The 16,379-nt window shown below is 40.1% G+C and overlaps 1 protein-coding gene across 1 annotated transcript in view; it reads right to left on the minus strand.

Annotated features, from left to right (window-relative positions):
• LOC139380398 (cholecystokinin receptor-like) overlaps nucleotides 1–11,962 on the minus strand; it is a 50,821-nt gene extending 38,859 nt beyond the window's left edge. Inside the window, exon 1 of the mRNA XM_071123038.1 lies at nucleotides 11,800–11,962. Within this exon, the coding sequence (XP_070979139.1) occupies nucleotides 11,800–11,962 (163 nt within the window). The remainder of the gene's footprint in view (nucleotides 1–11,799) is intronic.
• Between the last annotated feature and the right edge of the window lie 4,417 nt (nucleotides 11,963–16,379).

Raw genomic sequence — 16,379 nt, forward strand, 5'->3', positions numbered from 1 at the left:
CTTTCCTGTTTGCTCAGTGGCTGTGCAGGGAACAGCCATAACTCCCTGACCACATTTACTTCTGTCATCCTGCTGTTTGTACCAGGAGAGGAGAGGAGAAACCTCTCTCCTTAATCACCCCTGGTATACAACTTGGGGGGGTGGAGGGAAACAGAGACATAGGTAGAAAATAAAAATCAATACAGCCCATTACAAACTCATCCTTATGTCACTGAGACAGAGGGCTTTGTTTTGACACAATGGTAAATCTTACCGTTGGCGGTGGTGCTATAGGTCCAGGGGAGTATCAGAATGTTTTTAGGAATTAGGAGCTCAATAGGTGGTGGTGGCATGAAAGGGCTGGGATCGATGAATAAAGAAATTGTAGGTGTGGCGAAGGCCTGGCCACTAACTGACCAATCAACACATTGCATGGCTTAATACTGCATGTGTTGCACCTCCTCAAATAAAAAATACTAGGCTCCCATAAATTGTATGTGTGAGGCACATTCTCAATAAGCCATATAGTTTAGCCTAGGACTGAATCATTTGAATATGTTTGGAGGAGCGCGTCTTTGGTTACCAGACAAGATTCCGATTATGATCACTGTATTGGTCAATTGCACACAAGGTCCAACAAACATTTGACTTCCACTTTTAACCCCTCCAAAAGACACATTACATTTTTTTGGAGAGGTGCGGGGACTGCCACACTGGGCAAACTGTTGTTGTGTGGGGTTAAATACCTTGCTCAAGGGCACAACGGCAGGCAATAGCATCTAGGATTTGATACCAGCAACCCTCTGATACCAGCAACCCTCCACTTCCCAACAGATTTCTTTTAACGTCTGATTCGGGATTTGAACTTTATGCTGGCTCACCTCTCTAACCGATATGCTACCTGCCAACTACCTGCTGCCTACAAGAGGCGCTCTTTGGAAACGGTGATGAGGATACTTGGCTAATGCACTTGGCTCACCTCTCATTCCATGATTGTCATATGGACATGTAGCCTACATGGAGGGGGTTTTACGCACATCCAACACCTTTTTTATTTTCATTTTACCTTTATTTAACCAGGAAGGGCTCATTGAGATTTAAAGTCTCTTTTTATCAAGAGCATCCTGGCCAAGATAGGCAGCACCAAGTCATTACACAATTACAGACAGACAACATGAAAAACTACAAGTAATCTAGTTAAAACCATAGAATTCACAAGAGTATAACAAAATCATAAAACAGCTAATTAAAAACGTTGACAGGTCAGGGAATCAGCCTCAAAATCCTTCAACAGTGATTTAAAAACACAAATTGGGATAAGTTCTTCCAGTTTAAAAGTATTTTATAAGGCGTTCCAAGCCGATGGCGCAGAGTACATAAAAGCCCTTTTACCAAATTCAGTTTGGACATTTGGAACAGTTAGCAGGATGAAGTCCTGCAAACGAAGAGAGTACCCACCACATTTCTGAACAATAAAAATGCCCAAATAAAATGGTAGTGAACCCAAAATGGCTTTGTAAATAAAAGTATACCAGTGACTGAGCCTACGAGTGACTAGAGAAGGCCAGCCAACCCTGGTATATAAAGTGCAGTGATGTGTAAGGGTTTTGCAGTTTAAATAAAATCTCAATGCGCCATGGTAAACGGTGTCAATTGATCTCAATTACTTAGTGGAAGCATTCATATATCAAATATCCCCATAGTCTAGTAAAGGCATAAATGTAGCTGATACTAGCCTGCTTCTGGCTTCAGAAAAAAATGAAACAGGAGCTGGCTAAAATAATGTACAATACATAGATAAAAAAGTGGATGTCCGCTCACTGTTTTGCTGCTCCCAAACTCTATCTTTTAACGTCTAAAAGTCTAAGTTGTTGAATTTTAGGACTCCTTTAGGTATCCAATTAAAAAAATATAGATATATATTTGATAACATATTGAATTGAATTTGGCCTTTACTACTATAGCCCATAGAAACGCATTGATTAACACATTCATAAATGGCAAAAAAAGACAATCAAAGAATAAATCCTAAGTAATAAGGTTTTGAAGTGTCTGTCCTATATCTAGGAGAAATATTTCATTTTTTTGGATACATATTTAACCCCTTATTTTTGTTGCCACAAATGCTTCCATTTGTTTGTATAGGCTACCTTCAAACAAGTCCTGTGACACTTGTGGGGGTTGTAGAGCAAAATGGAGAACACCATCGTGTTCGTGCTCCGCGAAGCGCAAGAAGTATGAATGCACTGACTTCTGCAGAGGCCATATCACAGTAAATGCTGTATGGCCACTGCAGATTTTGGATTGATCATGCAGAACTGCACTGCACAGATATCTTTCACAGTGTGCTTAGCTTAAACAGTCAGCAGGGAACAGGGTAGCAGATACACATGACACCAACTGAGTCTGCTTCGTTGGAATCATACGATTCTTACCAGTGGTGGAAAAAGTACCCAATTGTCATACTTGAGTAAAATTAAAGATCACTTAATAGAAAATAACTCAAGTAAAAGTGAAAGTTACCCAGTAAAATACTGCTGTCTAAAAATGAGGGGTTCAACAAGGGTTCTTCTAAGATCCTCAAAGTTCTTAGAAGAACCTTAGGGTTCTTGGCACTGAAAACTGCCCCCAGAGGGTTCTTCTAAGAACTGCCCAACTGAAACATTTGGATTTGAATTTGAAAGGACAGCAGGTGCAGGCCCTAACTGAAAAACGTAAAGATCTCAATTTAAGGTAAGGTTGTTTTATGATGACAATATCTATCTTTTCAAATTTGTTCAAATTTTTCTAAAACAGAAAATGGACACAAGTCAATGGATATCAATCAACAAATAGCTAAGAATGTGTAGGCTATAAGAATTTGTTGAAGGCCAGCTGTATTGGGAGCAGATGACTGAACTGCTCACTTTTGTATCTGTGCCTTCCAGTATATAGATGATTAGGCATACAAAGGTATGTCTATTGGCATTGGTATGTTATGTTATGCAGATCACATTTACCATCCTCCTCCTTACCTCTTTAATGAATATCCCATGGGCCTCTACATTATGGACAAGGTATTATTATGAAAACCATTATCAAAATATATTTTTTTCATTCACATTTACCTACATAAACCAGAGTATGAATTCTGTCATGTGCATGTTTTGTTAATCATCTGTATAATTACTATAACTCCCAGCAGAGCCTCAAGTCCAATGGGTTTATCCTCTGGCGTGTTGATATTAATGTGTTGATGTTCTCTGTATCCATAGCCAGAATGATTTTGCAGTGCATGGAGATCAAACAGGTGTCCTGTTATATTCATCAGAGGTGGAGGGAGGGTGAAGTTTGTGAATCCATATTTGGATTTTTTGAATACAGCTTTGCCACTAAAATCATAATAAACACTGACAACTAAAATATTGGGTTATTGTTTTGCATATTATTAGTATTATTTGTAGTAATAACAATAACAATAATACTAGGGGAGAGGGGGTAGTTCAAAAATTAACCCCAAAGGGTTCTTCAACGGTTTGTCGCGGAACCATTAAAAGGAGTTTTTTGAAGAACCCTTTTAAGGGGTTCCTCTAAGAACTTATAGGGGTTCCACAGTTTTAATTTGAATAAACCCGAAAGGAATATTTTATTTTTAGAGTGTACTTGAGTAAAAGTCTAAAAGTATTTGCTTTTAAATATACTTAAGTATCAAAAGTAAATGTCATTATATTAAGCATCATTTGTTTGTTTTTTATTTATTTACGGATAGCCATGGGCATGCTCCAAACACTCAGACATAATTTACAAACGAAGCATGTGTTTAGTGAGTCCACCAGATAAGAGGCTGTAGGGATGACCAGGGATGTACTTTTAAAAAGTGTGTGAATTACACCATTTTATTGTGCTGCTAAGCATTCAAAATGTAATGACTACTTTTGGGTCTCAGGGAAAATGTATGGAGTAAAAAGTACATCCTTATCTTTAGGAATGTAGTGAAGCAAAAGTAAAAGTTGTCCAAAATATAAATAGTAAAGTAAAGCACAGCTACCCAAGTACGTAAGTACTTTACATCACTGTAACTTACACACACATACAGAACACACACACACACATACCCAGAACATCTGCATGGTTCAAATAACATTAGCATTACTATGAAACATGTGGTTGAATATATTATGAATTTCAACAACACAACAACAGTATTTTAAATTGGCTGTTTCTCGCCTAACATAAATTATACTGTATTACAGCTTTTTTCTGTGTTTTATGTGAGATGTCTTTCATGAACACCTGATAATGTCACTATACTGCAGCTACTAAGGCTATAAAGGCTGTAAGGCTGTGAGTTCCTTTGTTTAGTTCCCAATTTGCTCTTTTCACCCTCATCACACTGTGCAAATGTAATGGAGTTAAGAGCATACTGTAAGCTCACTCCACAGCTATCTTGAAATGTAGTGGATGGAGCCATCCAATTAGTACCTTTTGGATGTCTCAAACTGTTGGAACGTTGTCAAGGAGGGCGGTCACATGTGTTAGCAAAGCAGAGGTTCCGAGTTCGAGCCAGGTATAAGTCAAATCGGAGGGGATGTGGTACTCGCTAAGCAAGCAACGTGACATCCGTAACAGTGGTGCCGTGACCCAGATGCTCAGTTGGGCTTAGCTGAAGAAAGGTTCTCCTCAGAGAGTAAGATACACGTAAATGTTATAGCTAATGGCTAATCTACCACAGTAAATGTCATATCTGTCTATTCTAACCCAAAATGCTACTTAAATAGACCCGTTCAGCCAGTGAGGGAGATGGAGTGAACCCTTTGGTGTGTTCAGTAAAGACATGAAACCGTGTGTTATTAGTTTAAGCATACTATGTTTGTCTATTGTTGTGACTTAGATGAAGATCAGATCAAATTTGATGACCAATTTATGCAGAAATCCAGGTAATTCCAAAGGTTCACATACTTTTTCTTTCCACTGTATATCTACTGTATAAGCAGGGTACACTGTAACGGAAAACTGAAATGTTTTGTTTTATCAACAGTAAAATACTGTGAAGCGATGATAGTGTAAATTATTGTGCATTGTGGGAGAATATTGTGGGCGGGGAAATAATTGCTATTTTGTGGTTATAGTGCCCCATCGATTTAAAATGTATAGGGGAAGACAGGAGTTGCAGCAAGCCTTAAAGCTTTAATGGTTGAGCATTTTGCCATGTCCTTTAGGTCTGTTTTTCCCCTGTAGTCTATGCCAGTTTGGAGGCCTATTTTAAGGCCTCTTGAAGTGCAAGTGATATAAAACACAAAATATTCCTTGATATGCTGTACTGTGTAAACACATTAACAAGAAGCCAACCTGCTTGCACCTATCCCCTGTAATATCAGTAAAATACTCTATTATATAATACAGTCAAATGTACGGAATTGTACTCTGTGTCACTACACAGTACTTGCTTTGATACTGTATTACGATTACAGTAGGTATACTGTAATATGAAATACAGTAACTTACTTGCGAATTAGCTTCCTATAAATTACTGTCAAATTCACAGCATAACTCTGCAAATTCACAGTGATGTGATGGACCACCTCCATTAGAGGAATACAACAGAACTTGAGCAATGTGTGTGAAAGAGAGGGCGTTGAGCAAGTGAGAGAGAGAGAGAGAGAGAGAGAGAGAATCATTGTGCAAGAGAGAGGGGGAAAAGGGGAGAATGGGACAGAAAATGGATGAGAGCAAGAAAGTATGAAAGAGAATGATGGAGTATGTGCAAGAGAAAAATAATGAGAAAGAAACCTGGAGGCAGTGTGCCAATATCTTACAGATACAAAGCCTGAGTCTCAAATGCCAGCCTATTCTTACACAATACACTACTTTTGACCAACCTACTTTACGATGTCATAAGCATGATACGACAGGTGTCAACTGTCAAGTACTTTCATAAAAGACAATATCCATTATGAGCAGCTATAACACTGTGATATTGTATGTAGTGATGTACTGTGGCTAGTTAGAGAGATTGCCAGAAGACCTGAGTTGCTGTGTGTTTCATTGCCGTGTTAGATGACTTGTAGGGGGGTCACTTCTCTTGATATGATAGCCCATGCAGTCTACAGTCATGCATGATGGCAGGCTTTACCTTAACACAAACCAGGGTCAACTACATTTCAACTCCATCGATTCACATGATGAATTTAAATGTAATTGCTTGGCAACCGAAGTCAATTGATGTTGAAGTGATGGAATTTACATGGAAACGATCCCAGTCCTGTGAAAAATAGTTTAAATCAGGAATGGCCGTCTATTTTACAATGAGTAGAGCGTTGACAGTGAAGCTGGTGTGGGTAGTCTGAATCCGTTAGAGCTGATCCGATAGTCCTCTGGTCATGGAGGCTTGCCATGAAATCACTCAACCCTCTATGTGATTCAACCAGCTGCACTGTATGTCTGTCTGCATCAGTCTACTGCTTTATAAATACTTTGCATGGAGCAAAACACATAGGGACAGAGGGACAGTGATAGAAACAGAGGGACAGTCTGAGAAATTGTTAAGGTGACTGAGTGACTAAAGATGATGGCAGCAGCTGCGATCACAGTCCTCGTATGTGTGTGTGTGTGTGTGTGTGTGTGTGTGTGTGTGTGTGTGTGTGTGTGTGTGTGTGTGTGTGTGTGTGTGTGTGTGTGTGTGTGTGTGTGTGTGTGTGTGTGTGTGTGTGTGTGTGTGTGTGTGTGTGTGTGTGTGTGTGCGTGTGTATACGTGCATGCTAGTCTGATAATGTCTGTGTGGTCCAGTTGGAACTTGTGGCAGATCCCGAGGGGTATGCTAAATATATAGCCAGGTCACTCAAGATCTACTGCAAAATTTCACGTCGGTCCAGATTAGTGGATAGGGATGGCGGATGGGCGTAAGCCACAAGTTCCGGCTCTGAGGGTTGCGTGTTCAAGGAGCACTTGTTTGTTAACTCTTAACTTCACCATTCGGAATTCATGCCTAAACTTAACCGTTGAGTTGTTTTTGTTTTAACGCTATCACAATCCTTAACCCTTAACCATTCAGAATGATTGCCTATAATTAACCTTCAACATTGGACGTTTATGGACAAACGTTTTAATGCTGCAGTGAGACTGTGAGAGCTTGTTGAAATTTTGTGTTTGTTACATACAGGACAGTGAAGAGCACAAAACTCTCCCCTTTCCCTCCGCAGCCTCAGTTTGAACCAAATGCTGTTGTTGACAGAGAGCTGGTCAAACACACACACACCACACATGCAGACACACACACAAAGATCACTACAGAAAGGAACACAAGGTGTGGTATGGACCAGTATCGTACTGGCTGGTGTCAAGACTGAATACACTGAACAAAATGAAGGTCCTGAAATGGTTATTCCCCAGCTCTTAAAGTTACTTGGAGAACTCTTGGCCGATAAAGAACCGTTGAGGTAAGTGTGGGGTTCTTGACGTGGCATCTACGGTTCTTCAGAATTCTAAAAGGTACTTGAAATGTATGGAAGCCTGCAGATGTGCCCCTTTCATATCACACAGCAAATTGGCCAGAGTTAACTAGTGTTGATTTTTCAGTGTAAAATGTTAGTGTTGATCAAGAGTTAAATTAACACTATAAAGAGTCAAGGGTGGCAGGTAGCCTAGCAGTTAAGAGCATTGGGCACGTAACAGAAAGGTCACTGGTTAAATCCCTGAGCCGAATAGGTGAAAAATCTGATGATGTGCCCTTGAGCAAGGCACTTAGCCTTAATTGCTCCTGTAATTCGCTCTGGACAAGAGCGATGTAAATGTAGTGTAGCGATATCAGGGGTTGTGTTGGTGGATGGACGGTATGTGCCTGCGAGGAATCTGTGTTTTCTGGCTGCCAGGACCATGGACAGCAATGGGAAAATATTCCCCAGAGGCAGGGCCATGGACAGCTCAGGGGAAACTGCCAGACTGCAGCAGAACAGCCACACCTGTCTCCAGCTGTAATTAGAGACTAAACGGCAGACAGGTGAAACCAATCAGGGGCCTCTACTTAACGGCACCCTGGGTTTGCTTTCTTTGTCTTTCCTTTGAATCCGGCAGGTGAACGAGGAAGAGGAAGAGGAAGAGGAGGAGGAGGAGGAGGAGGCGGCTATTGGAGAGACTGAGCATACAGTGGAGCAGGAGGTTTACCAGAATAAAGGAACTGAACATTTCAACAAGGAGTGAACCCCAAAGACCAAGAGTGGAGGCTCTTCCACTGATGGCGACGTATTTACTTTGTTTGTTTGCGTTTTGTATATCAGGAACCTTGCCCCTACCTGATTTTTAAAAAATAAACCGTGTTAACCCTTCCCATGGACTGGTGGTGTGTGTTTTGTATGTGTAAACCCTGCCTTATCAAGATCAGGGCGCGAAAACCGACACAGAAGTTACAGTAACACACATTGGTGTAAAAGAACCCCAGTGTTGCTGTTTAAGAATAGAGTTGAACCAAAACCATGCCAATCATTAACATATATTTTTCCCATAACTCTGTTTTGTACATTGATTAATTAATCTTATGCTACTGAAATATTAATAACAAATGTTTTTAAACAATTCCAATCCTGGATTTATTGCACCCATTACTGAAATGGTTGTTCCAGTTTAGATATTTAAGGTAGTATCAGATCTTAGTCTTCCAAACCCAGTCATGCGGAATCAAATTCAAAATGTCAGATATGCCCACTATGGCTGGATTCCAATAGGAATTACACTCTTTGCAAGCCACCATAATGTGATTTGCAGGCCAGATATGACCAGTAAACTATTAGTTTCTAACCACTATATTAGGGTAAAGCTTTGTATTACATTTTAAATATAACAAATTCACTTAGGATATTATTCTGTGAAGTCCTCAGGACTGCACATTCATGAATGCAACAACCATGTCTCTATCAGTAGCAAACACAGTCATGGATGGTACTGGTAACTCTCAAATTCACTCGAAAGGCACCCTGGTAAATATGCAAATAATGCCTAAAACCCTGAAAGCAAGGCCATTCAAAACCAGTCATGAACCTCATTTATAAACCGTGAATATGTACAAAATATACCCCAAAATGTGTGTCCACCAGTTTTCACGCAAAAGTTGGCATTCATTTTTTTTTTTTTAAGTAATTGATGTGAGAATGTGTTCACCTCCTGGCAAACTTTAGACTATGTGTATGCACATCTGCTAGTGGTTGAAATATTGTGTTGAAAGTTGGCAAGTAAATATTTTGTGCAAATGGTGAAAAGCTTATTCATAAAAAACAAAAATCAGGAAAACATACTAACAAGAATGCCACCATTTGCCATTAGTGAGAAAAGTGAATTCTAAAATAAATCGATATAGAAATTAGACACAAATATTATTCCTATTTATTTTCATAACCATTGCAGAATGCAGTATGTTCCTCACATTTTTTGGCCTTGATGAGTTAATATTCCCGAATGAGCCATAGAACAAATAACCATGTGCATCTCTCATTCAATTGTCCCTTGTAGTCTAGTAAATAGATAGGTTTAATATATTTCAAGTTTTGCAATATCATAGGCAGTGCAGTTTATAAAATCGGTATACAGTCGAATTTAACAGTTGATATTTTACATTGAAGTAGGCCTATGTATCAAGTTTAAAGTTGTTATTGTCACGTGCACAAGTGCAGTGAAATGCCTTTATTACTTGCTCTTTCCCAACAATGCAGTAATCAATATCAATACTACTTCAAAAAAAAGTAAAGTAGAACAAAAACAGTAATACTGCAATTGCATTTTTTTTGTAGCCTCCCCTACAATGTTTCAGAATTCGCGGGCGGTCCCTCATATTTCGTTTGGGGGGAAAGTTCATATACAACATTGTTAAATTCAAACATTCTGCTGACAGGTCCACAACAGTTTGCCATTGTTTACTCGTTCGGACACAGTCATTTTCCAGATAGAGCATAAAGTATTGCTAATACAGTAAATACAGTAAAGAGACCGGTAGTTTATGTCAAATATTTGACATCATGTGTAGCCTACAGTATCGTTGTGCCTGCCTATTGCCTATTTAATCTCATAGACTATATCAAGGCAGGTCATATAAACCCAATAATCTATTGGTAAACTAAATATTGAAGAACAATTCGTATTTTGCATTCCCTGTCCTAATAATTCCACTAATTCCAAATTATACAGGTGAATGGAGGCTCGTTCACGCGAGCACAGTTTTACAAATCCGATTTATAACGGGAAACATGCTTGCGCTATGTTTTGCCTCAATATTTTTGTACGTGGGCATTTTTGTATGGTTCTTCAAAGAACCATTCCATGTATGGTTCTTCAGAAACCATGCAGATAACGGTTCCCCTATGGCATCGCTTTCAAGAACCTTACTTGGGTACAACTTGCACTTGTATTTTTATGAGTGTAGAGATAGCCTATTGAGAGACAAACACAAATCTATTAACATTCTGCTACCCAAAACATATTTCTGACTAATGTTCCCATCCCCCCTTAGGATGTGACTCTATTCCATACGGGTTGGCGCGATGCACGATTCACTCCCGCTCCTGTATGACAAGAAACCTCAATCATGTCATGACGAAAATTTGTTTGTAATAATAATTGTTTTGTATCACCCCTCGCTATTTCCAGGTTAGTATCATTTATTTGATTACATTTTCTGACACCAGCCCATTTCTCATTGGCAGTAGATTTGTATTATGGTGTGAGCATGTCAAATTCAATCACTGAGAGAAGCAAATTAACGCAAGGGAATGCTGTCTTTGCCACATTTCACTGGATATCAAATGTCTCTCCACATCTGTCCATGATTGATCTGAGAGACGGTCTCTCACATACACACACACGCGCGCACACACACACCCGCGCACGCACGCACGCACACACACACATACATGCACGCACACATGCGCGCGCACGCACACACACACACACACACACACACAGCTCTAGCTGTGAACAACAGCGTGGGAAGGAGACACTTTGTTAGAAGTTGACAAATAGGTCTTCAGCTGAAACATTTAGTCTAAGTGCAATGCTGACCTTTTGGTATGAGGGTAAAGCTTCAGTCTTCTGACTACACTGGATCAATGGGAACTAGCTTAATTTATGGTCGAGAATGCAGTATTGATGTCTGTCAAAGGATGGGTGGTAGTCATGGTTTTAAATGGGGGGGATGGGGGGTATTCCCAAGCGTGAGAATTTCTGAATAAGTGTGAATTGGTATGGTTTCTGGCATTGGGTTGGATTGTAGCTAGGCTGGATACATGAATGCGCTGTTGCTTTCTCTGCTGTCCCCATATTAATAATCTACATCACTATATACACACATACGCGCGCGGGCACACCCACACCACCTGTACACACACTGTATGACAAGTTATTGTAATTCATTTGTGATATACCTACGCATCTGCGCTAGAGTTGACTCGATTGTCATACAATTCTTAGAAATAAATGGGACACTGATTACGACAATCAAAACATGATATTCCAGCCCTTTAAAATGATATTAATTGGGAACCAATTATTATTATATCAATCATTTGATTTGTTATTAAATGAACTTATAGAATATAATCATGGTAAAATGTTTAGACCATTTGCACTTCGCATTTACCAGTTGAGATTAACTTTGCTTAAAATAGGTTTTCTTGTCTCTGGTATTTGGATAATGATCGAAATATGAACGAATCGGTAGTTTGAGCGCCTGTTGCTGTTGAAATTTAGGCTATGGTGAATTGGGTTTTGTGTCAGCTTCGTGAAAATGCATTGGCTTGGCGTATTTGGTCATTTCATTTAGGTTTAAGAATAAAAATAAATATAGGTGGCCCGGCTCCTCACCTTTCTGTTTGACATGTTGCGGTTTGAGGACGACGTAAGCGTTTCCACAGGTGGTGATGTTTGTGAGTTCCAGGCTGGAGTTTGGCGTTCCATTTGAGGCTGCGCCTTGCGCTTCCACACACTCCAAGAACACAGAGGTCTCGTTCAGGGTTTGTAAATCCATCTTGAGGGTTAAAGAGAAATGTCAAAAGTACTCATTATATTATTGCTCATGAGCATTTGCTGTGGTCATATGACTGTCCATAGAAACCCTAAAAACAGTAGTAGCCTAAATCTTTCCAAAAATACTCCAACCAAATTAAATGTTTGTCTGTAGATTTTCCAATTTTGTTCCTAATAAACACATTCACGGTATCCTTGAAGTTGTCAGTTGCCAGTATGGGTTCATGAGTTGAGTGGATCTCTGCACTGCAGGAAGGCTGGGGACCCCGCCGTGCCGCTGCGCCTCGCCCGTTGGAGTGACTGCGGCTCGGACTGAGCGCAGAGTGCAGCGGTCGGGTAATATGGGGAAAGGCTGAGTGCATGTGGGGTGGGGGGAGCGAGGGATTGGTCGTTGGTTCTGTTTGCGGGTACGCTGTTGGGAGTGTGGGGCAATGGTCCTCTGGGGTAGAAAGTTATGAATGGCCAACTGAGTGCTCCAATGGCGCCCTCAAGTGGTGCGCAAATAACCCACATTGATTTTATAAGATTAGTATAATAACAATTGGAGTAGGCCTTCAAAATGAGAAAGCAGTTAGGAACGCTCATTGTTGCAGGGACTCATTTATTACGATAGACTTCTACTTTATGACTTCAGGAGATCTATAGTCTATTATTATTGACGTATCTAATCATGTCTTTTTTAATGTATTTTTTTACAGATGAGCCCTGAATTACAGAAATTACTGAAAATACATACATCAAGAAAACGCACAGGTGTTTTGTATTCCATAGATTAGAATTACAAAAACAAACCATTTTTGTATATGCTAAACCATATTATTCCATCACTTACATATTTTCCACATGGAAGTAAGCAGGCAGAGATGAATGGGCCACTGGATTGGCTGTAACACCAGCTTTACTATAATCAAAGGACCTGTTGTACTGTAGCAGCTAGCTGCCTGCTGAGGCGTGGTATTGCTGTGAAGAGAAGGGACTATCACACAGGCCCGTGGTTGAGTGATGAGAATGCAAACTGCTCTCACTCAGAGAGAGAGATGACTGTCCGCTACTTCTCCAGGCCCCAGAACCCAAACTATCCACAGCTTGAATTAGCCTGGTACTACAATCTGCAGATCCAATTACCCACCTAAACAAGCCAATCAAAGTGCCAATCAAAGGAGGGAGAGAGAGAAAGGGAGAGAGAGAGAGCGAGAGAGATAGAGAGACGACTGCTACCCGCTGGAAGGAGTGTTATTCATCATGGTCTCTCTCTGGGATGACATGTTGATTACACCCGGACGGTATAACAGTAATGACTCCAAATGGTTTAACACTGATGTCGGTATCCACACCAGACCTGGGTTCAAATGGTTTGTTATTTAAATACTTATTTTCTGTGTACAGATATAGGATGTTAATTTGATCCAGTTTGGTACATCAGGGAAATAATCCTGCAGCAACAGGAAATGTGATTTATTATGTGGATTGTAATTAATGGATATTTTTGTAGAGGTTGATACATTGTAATCTCCACTTTCAAATTTCAGTCTTATGAAAAAACTTTGGAAGCCTTTTTAAACATTTAAACAGTTTAAAATGTCCTGCATTGCAAGAACGTTCTCCTGCAACAGGGTGATAAAGCTAGGATCTTCTTCCTACATCCATATTTGAGTATTTTCAGATAATGGAAGTATTTGATAGTATTTTCACATTATTTCCTATAAATAGCCTACTATTTGAATGTGTTTTCAAATACGTATTAAAACAATGATTTTCAAATACCTTTGTTAAATGCCTGGGAGTGTATTTGAGTATTTTCAAATACATGCCAATACATTTCAAGTATATTTCCAAATGTATTCCAATATTCAATTACTTGTCTTTTCAAATAAAACATATCTGAATAGTTATTTAAAAATGTATGTGAAAGTAATTGAGATATTTAAAATAGTATTTGAACCATGCAGGTCCAATCCACATATGCACCTATTCACGAGCACACGCGCACACGCACAAACAGAAATGAGTCAAGCAGTAGTGTTTTCTCAAGCTGAAGAGGATCTCTGTCTCTCTCTCACATACTAAGTCTCATGGCCCTGCATGGCTCCTGTCCTATCCGATGCCCCTCACATCAATCTGTTCAAACACAGCTCCAGGCCCCTGGTGAGTACCTGCCTGGATCGAGGGCCATCTCTTTATCTCTCTCCCTGGCTGTACAACGCTCCATCTTGTCTCTACTGTTTACCCCAGGGACACACACCTGCGTATGGGGCCTCATCTCTCACCCAGCATTGTGTGTGTGTGTGTGTGTGTGTGTGTGTGTGTGTGTGTGTGTGTGTGTGTGTGTGTGTGTGTGTGTGTGTGTGTGTGTGTGTGTGTGTGTGTGTGCGCGTGTGCAGACACCAAATCACTTCAGATTTGACTAATGGTTGAGTGAATGCTGACCTCGGGCAGCCCTTGCCCATCAGACTCTCTGTCTCTGACCTAATCGACAACAAACACACACAATAACACACCTATCTGTGTATGACACACACAAACACACACTTCTTGATACTCTCCCTCTCTCATCTCACTGTCTCGTTGTCTTCAATCCCATACAACTACAACCAGTTCATAAATCTGGCTTGCAGTTGTCGTACAAAATGGGTTTCCCCTTGAGTGAATATTTATTTATTTTCTCTTCTGTCCTGACAGCAGGAGGCAGAGATCAGCTGGGGGAACCCTCTCAAACCTCTGTTACATGGACCCAGATTACCAGCATCAAGATATGTATTGGTCCAGGTCAGATTGTAACAGTCCCAGCAAATTCACATTTCAATCTTTAACCCTAAACTCAGTTGTCAAAGATTGTACTTTGTCATACTGATAACTAAGTTGAGATGCGTCTAGATATCATTGGACAAGCTGTGTGTCTGGGCTTTATAGTGACCATCAGTGAGTAAAAGACAGACAGATAAGAGTGGATTCATTACTTTTAAACTGTTCTAAGCTGTTCACAGAACCTGGAAGAGTTTCATCCAACCAGATCACACCATTTTGATTTTTAGCAGACACTTGTATCCAGAGCAGATTTCTCACCTAGTCGGCTCGGGGATTCATACCAAGAGACCTTTTGGTTACTGGCCCAACGCTCTTAATGGCTATGCTATGTGACACCCTAGTAGTAGTACCAAACTGGCTCCCCTGACAATAAAACATTCTTCATAGATCAATTAACCATTACATCGAACACTGGCGCTGTCCAAATACTCATACTATCGTACATTTTAAGTATGTGAAATTTCGGAAAAAGTACTCCGAATAAGTCATCTAATGCATGATTACGTTGACTCCCCAGTAAAGTCACCCATGATACAAGTCCATATTCTTTGAAATCACTTTGAAATTTGACCTTTGGAACAACTTCTGGTGCCAATGGTTGCATGTTTGAATCCATCGATTGAAAGTTGTTTTTGCGATTTTTGTTTCAAAGCCTATCCAAAACCCTAACCATTACCTTAACCATTTGGAGTTAATGCCTAATCTTAAGATTTCAGAGTTAATGCCTAATCTTAAGATTTCAGAGTTAATGCCTAAACTTAACCCTAACCTTAAACATTATTGCCTAAACTTAACCTTAAACAATTCAGAATTTGACATTTGGGACAACTTTGAAATTTGACATTTGAATGAATATCTAATTCTGACATGAGACTGTGCGAGCTTATTGTAGCCCCGCCATTCATTAATTTTGGTAGTGTGTCAATATAATCTGATTATCAGCTGTTGTCAAACACGAGGTGAGTATGCAGTTTAAGAATGTAGTAAGCTAGTACGGTATTCGGATACACCCATTGGCTACAGAAGCATCATGATATGCCTATTGAAACTGAAAAGGAACGTGCCTCTCTTTATTCAATTGCGGATATATATTGAACAAACGTAAACACAACATGTAATAATTTCAACGATTTTACTGAGTTACAGTTCACATAAGGAAGTCAGTCAATTGAAATAAATGCATTAGGCCTTGATCTATGGATTTCACATGACTGGGCAGGGGCACAGCCATGGCTCGACCTGAGAGGGCATAGGCCCACCCACTGAGGAGCCAGGCTCAGCCAATCAAAAGTATTTTTCCCCACAAAAGTGCTTTATTACAGACAGAAATACTCCTCAGTTTCATCAGCTGTCCAGGTCTCAGATGATTCCGCAGGCGAAGAAGCCGGATGTGGAAGTCCTGGACTGGCATGGTTACACGTAGTCTGTGGTTGTGAGGCTGGTTGGACACTGCCAAATTCTCAGAAAATAAGTTGGAGGAGAACTATGGTGGAGAAATTAACATTCCATTGTCTGGCAACAGCTCGGGGACATTCCTGCAGTCAGCATGCCAATTGCACGCTCCTTCATAACTTGAGACATCTGTGGCATTGTGTTGTGTGACAAAACTGCAC

Source organism: Oncorhynchus clarkii, chromosome 22, assembly GCF_045791955.1.
Source record: "Oncorhynchus clarkii lewisi isolate Uvic-CL-2024 chromosome 22, UVic_Ocla_1.0, whole genome shotgun sequence".
Lineage (NCBI taxonomy): Eukaryota > Metazoa > Chordata > Actinopteri > Salmoniformes > Salmonidae > Oncorhynchus > Oncorhynchus clarkii.